General features: G+C 35.5%; 1 protein-coding gene across 1 annotated transcript in view; it reads right to left on the reverse strand.

The window, feature by feature from the left end:
* The window catches only part of LOC128732718 (calcium-activated potassium channel slowpoke), a 122943-nt gene that overhangs the window by 43166 nt on the left and 61386 nt on the right, over window positions 1-18391 (reverse strand). Inside the window, exons 7-8 of the mRNA XM_053826038.1 lie at window positions 4910-5020; window positions 4236-4341 (exon numbers count right to left, since the gene is read on the reverse strand). Coding sequence (XP_053682013.1) covers window positions 4236-4341; window positions 4910-5020 — 217 coding nt within the window. The remainder of the gene's footprint in view (window positions 1-4235; window positions 4342-4909; window positions 5021-18391) is intronic.

The following is an 18391-nucleotide window of genomic DNA, read 5'->3' on the forward strand; positions in this document are numbered from 1 at the left end:
ACAGTGCGACGAAAACAGTTCTCTTCAACAACCCCACCGGCACCAGGAACAGGGGGCTTAACATGCAAGATGGCTTGACCAGGTCGAAAGCGAATTTGCGACTTCTGAGACAACTGGGAAATTGGCGACGAGAGGCCCAAGATCGAGTTAATTGGACACCCATAAGACACCCCGCTCGAAAAGGGTCCGTGAACACAAAACCAGATAGAGCATCTGGTGAGCATTGGGTTTCCACCGAACTGGAGACGTCGAACCAGTTACGAAGATGAAGAAGAATAAGAAAAAGAAAAAGAATTGGAAAAGGAAGAATAAAAACAAGATGATGACGAAGAAATGCTTAAACAGTTTGGGATAGTCAAATGCTTACTTTGCTTAATAAAGGTAATCCAGGACAACAATAGTAGCCATGAGAAAAGAAAGCATATTATCAGTAGAAGTCGACCTTATTATAGACTCTATAAACATTTTTGGCCGAATAACCTGAGCCTCCGTACAAAGTACACCTTGTACAAAATTTTAATTGAATCGGTTGTCCACTATGGCCATGGCACACTACTGGAAGAGGACCTGTGAATCTTCGGGGTTCACCTGGTGTAAAAGAATTATTTGCAGTGGCCATGGGAACAGTATATGTGAGAAGAAGGATAAAACGCGAAGTCACGTGAAGATTGCACAGTCCTATAGGGTGGGGAGCAAATTTAACAACAGCAAAACACGCGCAATGTGGGTATTCTGCAGCAATCATACTGTGGCAGCGTCTTTATACGATTCTATTCGCATGGAACGCCTATAGACGACTCGACAACTATGATTAGAAACTACGAAAATATCTAAATATACTGAAAATAGAATATCAGTTACTGAGTATTTCAATTTAAATTATCAGAATTTATCTGATATTGCAACTATTTGTATAATCTGTTTACAATCTGTTATTGCATATAAAGCGAACCCCATGTGATGGATCTGTCATAATTTCATCACCACCATTTTGTAGTAATCTTTTAATTACCATACCTTTGTGGAACTCGAGGCCGTGATAAATCTTTTAGTTTTATATGGTGAGAAGAATGTTTCTGTATAATTTGAGGCTTTGTTGTAGTTTGGGGTAAGAGATTTGTTAATCGTTTAAATTTATTCATATTTATCATTGATATCAGTGCCAATCATTATTTTCTAACCATGCTTCTACATAATACCATCCGTCAAAATTAGCACTGCTGTGATTTTGACAAGCTGTCACCTGATTTGATGTCTCAATGGCACTGATTTTTTACATTGAACTTTTATTTTCTATTAAGAAAGCATTGATTGTTTGAAAAAAAACGTGCTATATTAATTAACAGTAAAAAATAGAACAAGAAATCAATCATCGTAGGTATATTTATGTCTTCCTTAGAAAGAAAAAACTATAAATAATTTTGCTTCAAAATAACTTTTCCAATTAAATTTCGGAAAACAGTCGGCTTATATTAAAAATATTGCATGTCAACTCGAGTGATATTTGTTTTATTACTTAAAAATAGTTTTCATTGAATTTATTCAAATAGTTTAAAATTTAATGGAGGCGCAGGGTACTTAGTAACAGTGTGAAGGAAAAGTCAAATTTCGATGCATCGCTAATTTGGGAAAATAGGCTCAAATATGTTTTGATTTAACATAAAACTGTTCGAAACCTGTTCCATCCACCTAGCAGCGTGATTTAATTTTTTCATTATCATTTGTTGACAGTAGAAGAAGCCCAATTCGACATAATTGTGGTGCTACGTGAGGATGGCATACATTCACCATTAGGTGGTGGATTAAGGTTGATTTTTGATTATTATCCTGCAACGCACTACTTGTGAAAGCTACAACAAACCGATGCATTCAGGGCAAGGGAAACCAGTATATACACAAGACAGTTCAACTAAGGGCAAAGACTAAAGAAATAAAATTAAACTGAATATCAATTTGTAGTTGTTTCAGTAGTATTTCCAATTGTGGTAGCTGATGTTTTTGTTGCTGTTGAAAGACAATTCAGAATCGAACATACGCAAGTCAAGAAAGTGTCGTTTTCTTCGGTGTTTCCTGGTATGTGGCGTTAGTATAGTGTCTTAACAAAACGAAATGTTCAAATCAAAAACGAAAAGTCGATGTTGATGGGTGGTGTTGTATCTTTTGTGTGGTTGTTTGTCAATATGCTTTACCTTGACCCGCTGTAGATCGATCGGACTCATAATGGTCCCCTGGAAAAACTCCACGGTGGTGAAGTGGCGCTTGAACAGACCTTCCAGCTCCAGATCGGGTGGTTTACTTTGAGGGGAAGTTCGATTTTCGATTTGGTTTTGATCATTTGTTTGGTTTCATTGATACGCAACGGGAATAAGCAACGGAATCATTCGATTTTTGATTATAATTGAATTTCATTTATGTGGTTTGATTATTCATTTTTTTATCATATTTACGCAAATTCTCGGTAGGCAGTGATCGCGAACAGAGCGGTAGAACATGAATGTTACAGACAGCGCATTTCGCGTTTGAAACATATACAGCCCGAGAGAAAATAATATCGCGAGAGATTCATTATTCATTTCGAAACAAGCGAAGTAGAAAGCAAAAAGAAAACACAAAGGATTATTGTTAGTTTAAAGGTGTAAGAAACAACTTAGAGAACAAGTATGATTCACGCTTCAAGTTCACTTTGAAAAGGAAGAATCTCTGATTTATGATATTTACTCGTTTCGGTAGCATCGATCAATTATAATATTAAAAGATTGAACTATTTTTTTCTATCAAGTTCATCGTCTGAAGCTGTGGCTGCAGCTAAACGCGGATTTTGTTAGTATTAGTTTGAGTGAGGAAAAGGATTCTTCAAATAAGCTTTTATTTCTTATTGCAGTATTGTAGAGAAGATTTAAGCAAACTGGTAGTTAGTAAAACACTTTTCAAATTCGGAAGCAATGAAAAAGTTAACTTGAGACATTATTAGATAAATAAATAGCAGTTAAAAATTTTGTGTGAAAAAGATGCGGCATTCCAAAATAATCTATAGATTATTGCTGATACGTTTTGAAAACGAAAGGAAAACGGAATAAAATGCGAACAAATGAAAATATTACAATGAAGTTGAAGTCGACAGAGCATCGGAAAAGGAAAAAGTATTATTGAATAATGGAAAGATAGCATACCTTTATCATGCAATCAAATAGATATCGTGATGGTAACATATTCCCAAACGAAATATTTTTTTCGCTAGGATATATTACCATCGATGACAATAATTGAACATGAACTTTGGGCGGATCCTGTTTAGTATTGCTTCAACTCGTAAAAGCCCGAAGCAGTACCGATCGCGAAGCGGGTAACTATGCGGAGCAGTGCTGCCATCTATTTTGCCTAGATACAGGCGAAACGAAATTCTAAGTAAGCGAAACAACGTAGCCACTATACTGTCTATACCATTTGGTGGCTATGCTAGCAGTGGCTTGGCGCCATCGATAAGTTATGTTTCAGTTTAATCGATGTGCTGAAAATAGTACTGTTTGTTGGTTTTTGGCGAAATCCAGAAACTCGCACCAGGACCGTTGACCGTTGATTTAATTTGATATTCAATTTTATATTTGTTTTTAGATAATTTGGCCGTCGCAAATATTATGTGGTACAATCCTGGAGCGAAAACGATTACTGCAAAGCCAGTTTGTAATGATGTTCTGCGAATATCGATTCAACCACGGGATTAAACGTGTCCGAATTGCGCCGAAAGTGCGAGATGTACTGAGATATTGGAAAATTCATTTGTAATTCTATGGTCGCTATCGAGCTGAAGCTCTATACAAAATGAACGAAAGATAAAATGATGTTACCTCTAGAGGTAATGCTGTGATATTACTGGCTTCACTGTTACTGGTGAGAGGCGGTTTTGATGGTGGTGGAAGTGGTTGTGATCATAGTGGTTTTGTTGTGGGTTGGTGTTTCTTAATTACTCAGAATATTCGGTGCTGAATATGTGCGCGAAGAGTGTGTAGTTTATTTTTCTTATTTTTAAGTTGTGTTTGTTGTTTTTCAATGAAAAATGGACGGTTGATAATGTTCAAAATTCCACTTTTTACTTCGAACGATACTTCCCCGTTTAGAAGTAAATCGTCGAAGAACTAGCATTCAGCTTAGAGCAGTGCTCGCTTGTCCAACGAAAGAAAATGTTTGTATATTTTTCTGTTTTTTTGGAAGAATATTTGAAACTTTGTGGGATGTACCTTAACTCGCTCCAAATCGACTGCGTTCATCATAGTTCCCTGAAAAAACTCCACCGTTGTGTAATGTCGCTTCAAGAGACCTTCGAGTTCCAGATCAGGCTCCTTTCTACATTCGTATTTGTACAGGTATTTTTGGTTTATTACGTTAATATTTTGTTCATATTATACGAGTGATATATAGTAAATTTGATAGATTCAACAAAGCGGTGAAAGAAAGTCACTACGATGGCAGAGGGTGGTCAGAATGGCATGAAGATGGAAAACTTAGCACATTGAACTTAAAGTAAGTAGAAAGTGAGAGTTAGATAGATAGGTATGAATGAGATGGTCTTAGGGACGATTAGATTGATGGAAGTTGCTCATTAATTTGGAATGACATTGTAGTATAGCTTTGAAACAAAACTCGGTTAAAAATTACTTTAATATTATAATTGATGAGTAGCACGTTTTATCTTGGCTCGATTATATATCATTATTAATTATTTTTTATCAAACTATATACGTATGGCAATAAGAAAATCGGATATGAGGTATGTAGTGACTAATAACCAGATAGAGGGATTGTTTTGATTAAAAACTCTAGCTAAAGTAGATTTGCGCGAATACCTAACTAGCACACAACAGAAAGGAAACTAAAGGTAAAATGCGTAACTTGGCCAACGGGAATCACTTACCGATGTAAAAATACCACTTCCACGTCCACATCCTCACGATCTTCGTGCAGAAAATCCTTCAGGAAATGTGACACCGACTCGTACGTTATGTGACCGCACACCACGATATGTCTTTGGGGGATAACGAGAAGGAATATTTTTTGGAACACAGGCACAAAACACACGCACACACAAAATTTAACAGATTCCGCCGAATACGTCAATATGGTGGCCGATCCGCGCCGAAGAAGAGTCATGTAGGTGGTCCGAATTTTCGCCGGGGCATTCGTATCATTATGCCCAATTCCACACATTTCACGGAAAACGGAAAGCGAATAATAAAAATATATTAGTATTTTATAAAATATATATGTCATTAGAAAAACCAACAAAACTACACGAATGAACAACATCAACGTTTGCTAGAGACGCACTTCCGTTGGTCCCACAACAACTTGAAAACAGAATGCAACCGCCGTCCGTCCACGACAATAACTAATTTCCAGTGTTAATTCATTTGTTACAAATTTGACAATTTACGACCATATTTGGAGAATAGTATAACAAAAAACAAAATGATTAGGTTATTTCGAATATTGTTATTTGATGATTCTAAGTTTTTCACAGAGCAATATTGGTTTATCGTTGCTTTAACAACTTCTTTTAATCACTAAAAAGACATTTAAAAATTTAAGCGTACAAAAAAAGAAGAATTTGCGAAACTTTTATCACATGGTTTAATAGTAGAAAATAAATTTCGATTGTTGATGTAGTAGACAAAATTGCTTCAACACAATGTTTCGAATGAAATATGATCCTACTAATAGAAAATGCAGTTCCTGGCAGGGCTCCAGAACGACAGCCGTCGGCTACATTCTATTTCCAAACATTGTAAGCAACATTGTTTTGTCAAAACTAAATGCTTTTACAGAAATGTTAGGTGACATGAAACAGAAAAACTAAAGCAACTGAGAGGAAGGTTTAAAGGTGGGTGTGGGACGGTTAACGACAGGATCCTAGTATGAAGGTTCGGGACAGAGTCAGTTAGAGTGGTGTTGGAAACATAAGTGAACATATTACGAGGAAAGTAGGCTGTAATTTAACGTCTAATTCCTGAGCCGATTGCTTGTGGCATCAGATAAACACATGAACGACGATTTTTATTAGTTTGCAATTGCAAGTGGGACATGTAGAGCTCAATTCATTCTGGTTTAGTAAGACAAGGATTTACATACACAACATGTAGGAGTATCATTGAGTTCATGCTGTTAATAATACAGGAACGAGGAAACGACGGAAAAGGGGTAGTTTGATTTTGCAGAGACTGGCGATTGTATGTGAAAGTAAAAGGGACTGAAGTAGGGTTATTTTAGTCAAAAAGGAAGTACTGTCCTTTTATTGCTCATTAGATTCAATTGGTCAAGGTACGTATCGCTAGGTCTGATTGTTTTTGGCTCGAAACAAGGGGATGGTAATTTTTCTAACCAGTTCAGGTATGTAACGTGAAAAGGAATTTGTTTGTGCTCTAATGCTAACTGCACTGAGGTCCGGCTTCCAAGATACCGAATCGTACGCTAAGTAGTTAGCGACAATTTTTGTTAGTTGTTTGATCAGAGAGATTTCGTCCTCGCTATTTAGTGCCGAAACTTTACGCGATCTTATCGACTAATGCTGTGACTTTTTGATTGATTATTTATGCTTTCCAAAATGTTCCAATTGAACATTAGTTTCGTTATTGATTATGATATCGAAAAAATAGAAGTTTTGTGCATATTAGTTGTAATTTATAATATATCTACAGTTTTTCCGATTGGTTCATATATTAAATTGAATTCTTAACTATGCATATTGCTGCCAAACAAGCTTGCGTCGATTGAGGAAAATTTGCTTCGGACACATAGCCATGATTTTGTTGTTCCTTAGCAATTTTTCCCTTCTACTGGCGCTTTTCTATTGCTGTGTGTGATACATTCCACTACTTACTACGACAAAGCACTCGTTTCGATATTCCATTCGAACTACAATACATAAAAACTAAATGAAGATATTTTTATTCAATGGATTTAAGTTTTCAAATCCAGATATGGTCATGCAGGTGTGACTAACTAAACTACTACAAGCCGGAACAATGTTAATGTATCATTGAAATCGTGCTGACTAACACTCGCATCGGATGAAGGTTAAATAGGTGGAAATACAAGCTACTGGACAGAATAATTACAATCCTACAGAAAACTCTTCTTTACAGCAGGAGATTTTGCAGTGTTTTTAACGTACCATAAACAGAAAATAAGAAACATATCACAATGTATGTTGTTTAATTTTTTAGGTAGGATGTAACAAATACGATACGAGATTGATAAATGAACACAATTAAATACTGTTGTTAAGAAATAGTTATCATTATTGTTATTACTTGTTATTGATTTAAGTGTGAATCATTTCACTGGTTAATAGTGCGATTTCTATTGTGAATTCTTGTGACTCATCGAGGATTACACTACCACTTCTCCGACACGCTGTTATAAATTGACTAAATTGAGAGGAATTGTAAACCACAATGGTCCAATTCTCAACAAATAAAAGCCGGAATTATTATATTGTATGATGCAACGTGCTCCTACGAATGCTCGTTACTCTACTGTTCGATCAAGGTGTAAAAGTTATCCTAGATAACCTAAGAACGTCTCCCCATTCAAAAAAATCTTTTTCGACTTCTTGTTACGCCGAAGATCTACTCGATATATATTTAGTCAACATTTTTTCACGCTTTTCTTATCGGGTGATGTGCGTATCGACGCGTTTTGAGGTGCTTCTCTAAAGTATCCTACTGGAAACTTTATTGTGCCATGCAGTCTTTATCTCATCAAATAGACATTCGCAATCGCAGATATAAGACAACAGGTGTAGAAAAATTACAGAATTCTACCAGAACCTAGCGTGAAAGTCATAGTCATATTTATTGTTTGTTTATAAGCTGCTTCCGATCATTATGGGCTTTTTTGTGACCTGGTAATTAAAGTCAGAAATTAAATATCTTGAAAACTGCTATCTTTTTCACTTGCAGTACGATGTATTGGAACATGAATGTTATCAAAGTTAAATTTTATTCCATTGCATTTTATTTTTCGCTGTCTGGAATCCATCAAGCAACATGTATACAATTACATGATGGACAAATCAACTTGATTTGTATCCCTACATGAGCTAGTTCCATTTCATTTATTTGGCTCCTTTACTGTATAACTGCTTTAAATTTAATTTATTTAAGTCAAAGTAATAATCCTTTTCACGGTATAACGACTGTGAAAAAAATATAATTTATTTTTAGGCATTTTATAATCATAGCTATAGAATCAAATAGACCAAGGAAGTGCACTGGCTCGAGAATAGTCGTATTCCAATACACCATGTGCAATCATACACAAATTACGTAACGCATGAGAGGAAAATGAGCTTTTGCTATTCGCTGTTGAACTGGTATGGGAGAGGGGAATAATGCAACGTCATCATAGATAGTCATAAATACTGATACACGGAATACTGGACACAGAAAGATCCCAAATCATTTTTAGAGGTGTTTTTTCCAATAAGTCATTTGAAATGATTACCATTTAACTTCCAACTTCTAAGGCCTGAAATTAAATTAAAAAGAAAACTTTCCAATTAAATTCTACTATGTATCCCAAGCAACAATGTGAGTTTTATTGTACTCTTATGATGGTTTTCAAGACCAATTTTGGTCTTAAATGCCATAATAAGAGTGTGATAAAACCCAAATGGTTACTTAGGATATTTATTCTTGACAGATACGTATTTCGCCTACGACTTGCAGGCTTCTTCAGTGTCTGTTTTCGAAAATACACACTAAAGAAGCCTGCAAGTCGTAGGCTAAATACGTATTTGTCAAAAATAAATCTATATAGTAGAATGTAATTGGAAAGTTTTCTTTTTTATTTAATTTCAGGTTTCGTATTCTACTAAGGCGCTCCAAAAATTCTAAGGCCACTTGGTTTTACTTGAATTTTATTAAGGTTTTATTGCAGTATTAATCATTAACTCTGGTTTTATTATGATACTGACCCGGCAACCTTCGTAATGCCACAAATTAGGCTGTGCTTTACGTAAAATGTAAATTTCAGACGACCGGTGTCACGATTTCAGTTTTGCAAAGTTTCTGAGGAGTTCTACCTTTGATGATTCATTTTGGCAATTAGGTCAACTATGGGTAGAATAAACGAATTTTCAATTTTCCCTCGCACTAAAGCAGAAAATAACTCCCCCTATTGCTTCGCCAGATAAAATAAAACTGAAAGCGTTAAAATATTCGCCGTGATTGCATAACGTTCGGCCGAATACTATTTCGCGGAAAACCAATTCTCTGTTGACCATGACGTGGAATATAGTGCTTTGCGGATAACTATTTCGCGAAAAGTACCATTTTACGGAAAACTTTTACGCAGAAAGCATCATTTCGCGGGTGTGATCCCCTCCTTACTCGCTATCGCTCGCTCGGACCCTACTGAAGGAAAGTAACAGAGGTCAGTAGACCTAGGAAAACAATTGAACCTAGACAAAGATGCCCTGCATCAAAAATCCCCACTTGCCAAATTTGGTTCATTTAGTCGATTAGTTCCCGAGTTATGCAGAAATTTGTGTTTCATTTGTATGGGACCCCCACTTCTCTGAGGGGGGAGGGGTTTTAAGCCACCATATAAAAATATCCTGCCTCCAAAAACCCCCATATGCCAGATGTAGTTCCATTTGCTTGATTTTTTTGTCGGAAGATTTGACCACTGCGACCATTAATTTGATCTATTGTGGTATATTTGCTTGATTAGTCGACTTGATTGCTCGACTTAGGCGAAAATTTGTTGTTATTTGTATGTTTGTATGGGACCCCCCCCATTCTCCCAGACCCCTCCGGTTGGTAGCAGAAAGTGTGTTCTTTTGGCTACCAACGACATAGCCGCTCTATAGCTCAAAAGACAATATTATGCTTTCTTGAACAATATTGTAGATAATAATTAACTCTACAACTGCCCTATACACTACTTTCGCTGAAGTGCTGTAATCAAATGTGCATGTATTGAGCAAAAAAACACAAATGAAACCTGCTGCTTATAGAGTGTAGCAATACAATATGGTACACTAGTAAAAACTGATGTTATTGCGATTGTCTGTAAACCACAATAAAACTGTTAGTTTTATGGTGCTATTAATAAGGTAACACCCTGACCAAACAGATTTATTGCTGATGTTATGAAGAACATTAGAGTTCAACGCTGAAATGTTTTTTTATGCAAGGCAATATTGCTGTTTCCTTGCATGTTTTGAGTCGCCAAACAATAATTCCTCAAACACACTGTAAGTTGCAGAAAGGAAGTTATTATTAATCGGTTTTCATGTCAGAATGCTACTAGAATGATTTTGCTAGAAACTAAAATTGAGTTATCGAATAAATTTATATTTTTTTTTTTTGAGTGGTTTTAACCCAAAGGGTCATTCACCAAAATTTATATTTTTAAATACTGGTTTCCAAAATTTGCATGATTATGATAGCGCGTTAATTTTAGATACTTATCATTCCAATAAGCACGTTAAAATTTAATGCGCATATGCTGCACAACTACTGTTAAAGATATATCATATATTATTTCGGATATTTTAATATGGTCGCTGTAAATGAAAACGATTAGGATGATCTGACAATAAAACTTCACCTTTTTTGATAACGGGTTTATATTTTCAAGGTACTAAGGCTGTCTGGGAGATTTAGTTTTTTACACAGCAAGCTATATGTTTTATAGCTCTGTCGAACAAAACGAAAACACTAGAATTAGAATAAGGTTGTTGTTGTGAAGCAGCGAAAAGCACAATCGGTTCCATTGCTGTTTTCAACTGAGCATAATAAACCTTCTTGAGCTTATGGCCTGACAGTTTATTATAGCGGTCATCCGAAGATTTTAGTGGAGCTCATAGTTTTATTAGCGGTTTTATGAAATTGGTCATGAAACTCACTAGAGGAACGAAAGCATTCCAATAAGCACGTTAAAATTTAATGCGCATATGCTGCACAACTACTGTTAAAGATATATCATATATTATTTCGGATATTTTAATATGGTCGCTGTAAATGAAAACGATTAGGATGATCTGACAATAAAACTTCACCTTTTTTGATAACGGGTTTATATTTTCAAGGTACTAAGGCTGTCTGGGAGATTTAGTTTTTTACACAGCAAGCTATATGTTTTATAGCTCTGTCGAACAAAACGAAAACACTAGAATTAGAATAAGGTTGTTGTTGTGAAGCAGCGAAAAGCACAATCGGTTCCATTGCTGTTTTCAACTGAGCATAATAAACCTTCTTGAGCTTATGGCCTGACAGTTTATTATAGCGGTCATCCGAAGATTTTAGTGGAGCTCATAGTTTTATTAGCGGTTTTATGAAATTGGTCATGAAACTCACTAGAGGAACGAAAGGAAACTTAAATTGCTGGTTGGGTTGTTTGGTTAAACAATTCCCATTTCCTTCCAATTTTCACTCTTTTTTTTGAAAAAATATATCTCTATCACACGCAGAGCCGAGCAAACGAAAACAAAACCTGGTGCCACATTCCGTTTTCAAAAGTTAACCTGGGGTGACATTGCGATTCTCGTTTCTAGTGATTTTGGTTCGTTTCGACCACGTTAAACGAATTGGCGAAACGAACCAAAGTCACTCGAAACGAGAATCGTAATGCCACCCCTGATGTTTCTTCTACTCAATCAGTCCGCTGTTATAGTACAGAAGAAAAGCGGGTTTAGTGAAATGATCCTATTGACCATAAGAAGCTCATCTAGGAGAAATTTGAACAACCGACGACCGGTTTGTTAGCACCAGAGTCGTACATCGATACCATATGGGAGGATCCATCATAGCTCACTCATCACCAAAGCAGTACACACACAGCAGTACGTAATGGCCTTATTCGGCTCACAGAATAATCTCGGACGCTTCCTGTGACGATCGAGTTTTTTTACATGCCAGATGGGCACATGAATAAAAGGCCATTGTAACAGTCTTATTGATCCAGCATAGCCACATGCTCATTCTATATATTAAAGGATTGTTCGATTGTGGAAATTGTCTCATCAGTAACAAGAATTTGTTTGTGCACACTTCGCTTTGTTTGCGTTTTAGTTTTAGTGTGCCTTGAAATAGAGACCCAGTGTACTACTTGTACGTACTTAGTTCCAATTCATACCGGTTTTCGCCAGATTCGTGCTTTTACGGTTTTAATTACTTTTGATGGCCGGATCGTTGACGATCTCGAACTTCACCAGCTTCCTTAAACAGCTTTACATTACGATACATGAAAATGCGAGTGATATTGATAGTGTTATGCTAAAGATCCCAAGTAACAATTTGGGTTTTATTACACTCTTATGATGGAATTCAAGACCAAAATTGGTCATGAAGACCGCCATAAGAGTACAATAAAACTCACATTGTTGCTTGGGATATTACTATTTTGCATGCTACATTTTTAAGATCAACAATCACAGTACAATTTTCGATGTCGCCCTACACTAAGAACATAATTTCATATTTTTGTAGAAAAAGTAGTCGTAAAACTATATTCATAGCTTATAAAAAAAGTTACATACCACACAAACGTTGGTGGGCTTATTTTCTACCGCACATGCTGTTATTGCGAATGGTTCGTATTTAGTGCGAGAAAATATTCGTAGCACATTTCACATTAGAACGCATTTCATGCACGACTATTGAGTGGTTCTGTAATCGATCAGATCGGGCTGCGAAGATTGTAGGCAAGAGAAAATATACTTCGGCACCAACTTTGCAAAAGGGCGAACTCCACCAGAACTTTCTGATGAGTCATCAGTGATGACCGCTATAAAACTGCTTTCTGACCAAATGGCCCACTCGTCAGAATGTTTTTATAACCTCTATAAGAATCAGGTTATAAGCTCAACTAGTCGAATCACGATTTGCTAAAAGCAGCAATAAACCTTAGCAATTAAACTTTCGCTGCTTGACAGCCACCATATAATTTAATTAAGCTTTTCGCTTTTTGCTCTGGTAAAACCGAAATCTTTTCGTCAGCTTTATCTCAACTAGAAAATACTTCCGTGAGCAGAAAAGTTAAAGTTTTACTGTCAGATCATTCTGATCGATTTTGTTTATAGTGACCATAATAAAATATCCCATAGAATATTTAATAAATTTTGAGCAATTTTATTGGTTTGTAGCATGTGCGCATTGAAATTTATCGTGCATATTGATATGATAGATGGATAAAATCAACGCGCCTTCGAAATTTTGCAATTTTCGAAAACTGGTGGTTTTAACAAAATAAATTTATTCAGTTAGTCAATCTCAATTTCTAGCAAAATCATTTTAGTGGCTTCCTGTGACAGGAAAACCGATCGATAATATATTCCTTTCTGCATAACATTTTGCTTTGATGAATTTTTGTTTGCGAGCTAAAACAAAATATGGCAATATGACCTCGCATAAAAAATGATTTTGGTGTTGAACTTTAGTATTCTTCATAATAGCAGTAAAAACTGTTTGGTCAGGGTGTTACCGTTTTAATAGCTCTATAAAACTAACAGATTTATTACGGTTTGACAAGCACCCGCGATACGATCAATTTTGATTGGTGCGCCATTTTGTATTGCTACACTACGCTTATGATAAATTTATAGGAGACGTGGTGCAGCCAACAAGTTTTAACGTGGTAATATAAGCAACCACAATAAATTTGCTTTATTTACAGTTGTATTACGGTTTTCTAGCTAGTTATAAGTGTGTTTGGACTCGTATCCTCTTGGTATTGCGCAATACCACAATAAAACCAGAGGTAATGATTAAGACCGCAATAAAACCTTAATAAAATTAAAGCGATAAAAAAGAGATTTCGCTATTTTCCGATAGGTGTCGGCATTGTACTAATTGTATCGTGAGCTTTAACGTACATTTGTACAATCCACGAAGCATTTTTTAAAATACAATAATTCGATCGGATACTACTCTGTTTATATGTACGAAACATTCCGAACTGATTTTACGAATTTACTTCGTGGTAGTAAACAACTAAAGAATTCGTAAAACAAACGTTCGTTTTCGTACTATAAAACATGCTAAACTAATATTGAAATCTTAGTGTACTTCATGATTATCAACAGCTAATACTACAATAGTTGAGCAAGAATAAATGCATTACATTACATTTTTACATTTACATCATTATATTTTATGTAACGGCATGATTACTCGTGTATCAGTATGGCGACTGTATTAAACAGAAGCAGTCGAACCTTCAAATGATAGGTATAAAACTGTCTATTGTTTTATTAACTACTTTTTTATTAGAGTAGAAAATCGATTTCAATTGAAAACTTTAATGTATTTACTTAGAATTTGGGATCGGAAGCCTACTATGGTCTAGATAAAACTAGTAATTGCATGCCATGGAATAAGCACAACGACGCACCGTAACTCAGTGCTAATAGAGAAAAACACCTGTCCGGAAAGATTGTTGACCTGCTTCGTTTGATCGACGGATATTTTAGTACTAATATCCAAAACTGCGGGCATCTGCTCTCAATCTTGTGAATCTAATATTTTGGAGAGGGAGGAATTGTCTGTTGCGAAGAATGTATAATTGGATGGACTGGAAAGTTTCAGTATAGACGAAAAAATAGATCGGGTTGTGCAGTGGCACGGCGCCGCTTATGACCGCGTATAGTCATATCATCATAAATATAAGAGGCTTATGTCTGTCGCCAAAACGAGGGGCGCGATATGTATTTTCGTGGTAATAATCGCCCACATTAAGCAAAGACTCAAACCAATCATATTAGATTACATTCAAGATGAGCAAAAGTAACGTAGTTGCACTTCATAGAGTTACATAGCGTTAGCGTTACATAGCGTACCACCAATGTGCTCTCAATTAGACGCGAGGCGACGCGCGGGGGTTACAGTTAGTATTATATATTAGAATAAATAAAAAAGCACACCCGGCGGTGGTTTTAATCATGAGACTTACCGCAGCGACTGTCGGCAACGCACTGCTTGTTTCTAACGCACTAACCGACTAGATAACAGTTTATCTTCTCGGTGTACTGTGGGATGAAACCCAAATATAGGTGGACAAAAGTAATTACGCTAAAACCGTTAGTCCTAGGTATATATTATCATCGGAGAAAATTAGATATTTCAACTTCCGCATTTTTTGGCCTATATGGCAGTAGGGTTCATCATAATAAGCGAGTGCAAAATATAAACTTTTTTATGATTTAAGTTAACTGAATAAAATGTTCAGCAAAGTTAAATAGCATTAAATTTTGAGTAACTTTGCTAAAGAAATGAAAACTCTATCGTTAATGGTTGATAGGCTGGTGCAATTTAAAGTTTTTTGGTCGACTAAAAAATCCGTTTTTTCTTAATATCTCCTTTCGTGTTCATTTCTCACAAATCATGCATTCTGAGCACTTTCACATCCATTGAAAACGCACATTTTGTTTGAAGGAATCAAGTCGCTATCTCCTTCGGTTCTGAAGCTACAGACAGTTTTTCTGAAAAAATATGCTTTTTTCAAATGTCATTAACGTAAAAATTTCTCAAAAGTAGCAAATCACATTATCGTCATACAGGAAGTGTGTTGTGCGTATACGGGAAATGATAGAATTGGGAGAATAAAACAAAATTAGGTATTAGACTACCTAAAATAACGGGCGGCAGTAGTTTAGTAAGTAAAACATTCGGGTACCAACTGAAAGAGCGTGGGTGCTAGCCCCACCTCTAATTGTTCAACCCGATATATGTTCAAAAATCTTTCCGGGCTGGTATTTTTCTCTATCAGCTCTGAGTTATGGTGTTCGTTGTTCTTATTCCACAGCATGCAATTACTAGTCTTATCTAGACCGAGAATTGTGTCGATGCATTTTGCAACATTATTATTATCCATACTTCAACGAAACAGTAATCTGTTTCTTCATAACAATAACCATTATTGGTATAATATTTGAACATTATAGTTTATAGTACCTAAAAAAATGGTAAAACATAACAGGAATGCTTCATATATGCTACACTGCAAATTGTTTTTATTTTCTTTTTAAAAATGAATGAGAAAGTTAACTTGAGGAGAGGGAATTCCATCAAGCGATTTTTATTGTTACATAAGTAGGATAGGATATAAAAATTCGAAATTTATGCGTTACATAATTTGTGTACTACTTCTTAGGGATACATAGCTGGCACAAAAATTCCATCGTCAAACTCTAAAATGTTGGATAGTCAATTAGTACGAATGAAGCTTTCGATTTCGCATTTGAAGAATATTCGGGATTAGGTTCATCATGACATTTCATTGATATTATCATAATCTACAAACGTTCGTCAACTTGATCTACTATTAATTTTGGCGGGTTTTTACAAAATGTGCTTAGTTTTTATAACTAATTTTTTAGTAACAAATGTACAGAGTATACAAAATTCAACAGCTTCAATGTTCCTATCAATTTTTGACTAATGGACGGCGTATGAAGAGTTCAACGTAATTCACAAGCAAATTCAATTGAAACGAATATTTGTACATATTTGGGTGATTTGACATACAATATCTGTATACAGTGGTACGAACACAGTAAAATACTTGTTAAAACGATTAAAACCGCTGAATTTTTCAAAAAGAACTCGTAGTCTTATTTTTCTAAGTGTATTTATAAATATAAAGCTCAACTTTTCCAATCGGGAAAAATATTTTGCCAGCCAAATGTTTGTTAATTGTTGATATCAGATAATCCGTTCTTGAGTTAAGATGTTTATGACAATTTTTTTTGAGAAACGAATACAAACAATAACGCACCAAACAACGACACGAATGACATATTTTTAAATAAACATTTTGCTTTACAAATGGCAATGTAATAAAAAATTCAAAATATCAACATCGCGACATTAACATACTGATCCAAAACATATTTTTTACACTTCAAACTATATCCTTCCCTTAACTTAAATATGCAACAACGCAATTTCGATCGAATTTATTATATTTTTGATCTGTTACTTCAATTTTTAATCTCTATTAGTCACACCTAACATGCATTTTTTATATTAAAGTGAATAATAAGGAAACAAAATATTTGATTTATGATGACTAGTTTTGTTTATCCTGCTTGTTACCACATTATTCGTAAAACAAGTACTTAAACGGGGTAACTTGCAACAGCTGGTAGATGTACAAAACTGTGTTTCGTTCACGAAGCAAGTTATCATTTAATTTTGCATCAAGCAATACTAAAAGCACAGCAGAAGAGTGTAAGGTGCTTTCAGTAAGTCGGAAATATGCCTGTTTTTTGGGATTCAGTATATCCCAATGTTCATAGAAGAGACCAAAAAATAACCTCACTGAAAGAAACCGACCAGCAATAACGATCACTCGCAACGTAATGAACATTCATATATTACGTAACCAAGATATCGATGATTATTAACCCTTCTGATCCCCTTTATTTGATTTTGTATAATGGATATACGACGTGGAACAGGGATGCCACATATAATTCTGTGCTTTTTGTTGGAAAAATCTGACAATCTGTACGGCGAGGAAAAATATCTGTGCAAAAATCTGTCCAATGTAAAGCAATGAGAGTGAAAGAGTTAGAGAGTCATTTTGCTGACTATTTCCGTCTCATTCACTCTCATGTAAAAGCTCAAAAATCTGTTTAATCCACCCCATCGGCAGGCAACCATGTTTTCGCCGCCAACATCTCGTGTGTGCGAAAATGAGATAGCATGTCAGCACTGCGTTTCAGTCAACTGCCAGCAGTCTGATTTGGGCCCGCTGTCAAATTTTGAGCCCCGGACATGCTGTCGCTGACGTTCACTGCAGCTTGATATAGAGATGTCGATGGGGTGGTTTAATCTGTGTAATTTGGCGAAAATCTGTATTCTATGCATACAGATTCTGTACAGGCGATTTCTTTTAAATATTTGTTAAACACAGAATAATCTGTGCATGTGGCAACCCTGCGTGGAATGCGTTGTTATACAACGCCTGCTCCCATAAGTACGTTACGTAATTTGTGAATGGTCCTTAATAAAGTTCTATCGGATCCAGACACGGAATATCAACTGCATGAATAACATAAAAACTTAAATTCGTAATTTCCGTTACGTTATTTTGACCAACATGACATAGGACATTTATGCGAATATGCATAGCAAAAGCATTAAAAATTGCAAGTCGAATTAACGTTTGCATATTGAAGTCAAAAGAAACTCATACAAATCATTAAATTCGTTCAATGTCCAAAAAAATATTACTTGTTGCAAGTTACCCCGTTGAACGAGTTACTAGCAACAAACAGGTAAAGATTTCTATAGCAACCGAATTTTTTTCGAATTTTTTTTCTCAATATGTGAAGTTATTCTATTCTAGACCTAATAAACGTCGTATTAATTAAATGCCCTCAAAT

This window comes from Sabethes cyaneus, chromosome 1 (genome assembly GCF_943734655.1).
Source record: "Sabethes cyaneus chromosome 1, idSabCyanKW18_F2, whole genome shotgun sequence".
In the NCBI taxonomy this organism is placed as follows: Eukaryota; Metazoa; Arthropoda; class Insecta; order Diptera; family Culicidae; genus Sabethes; species Sabethes cyaneus.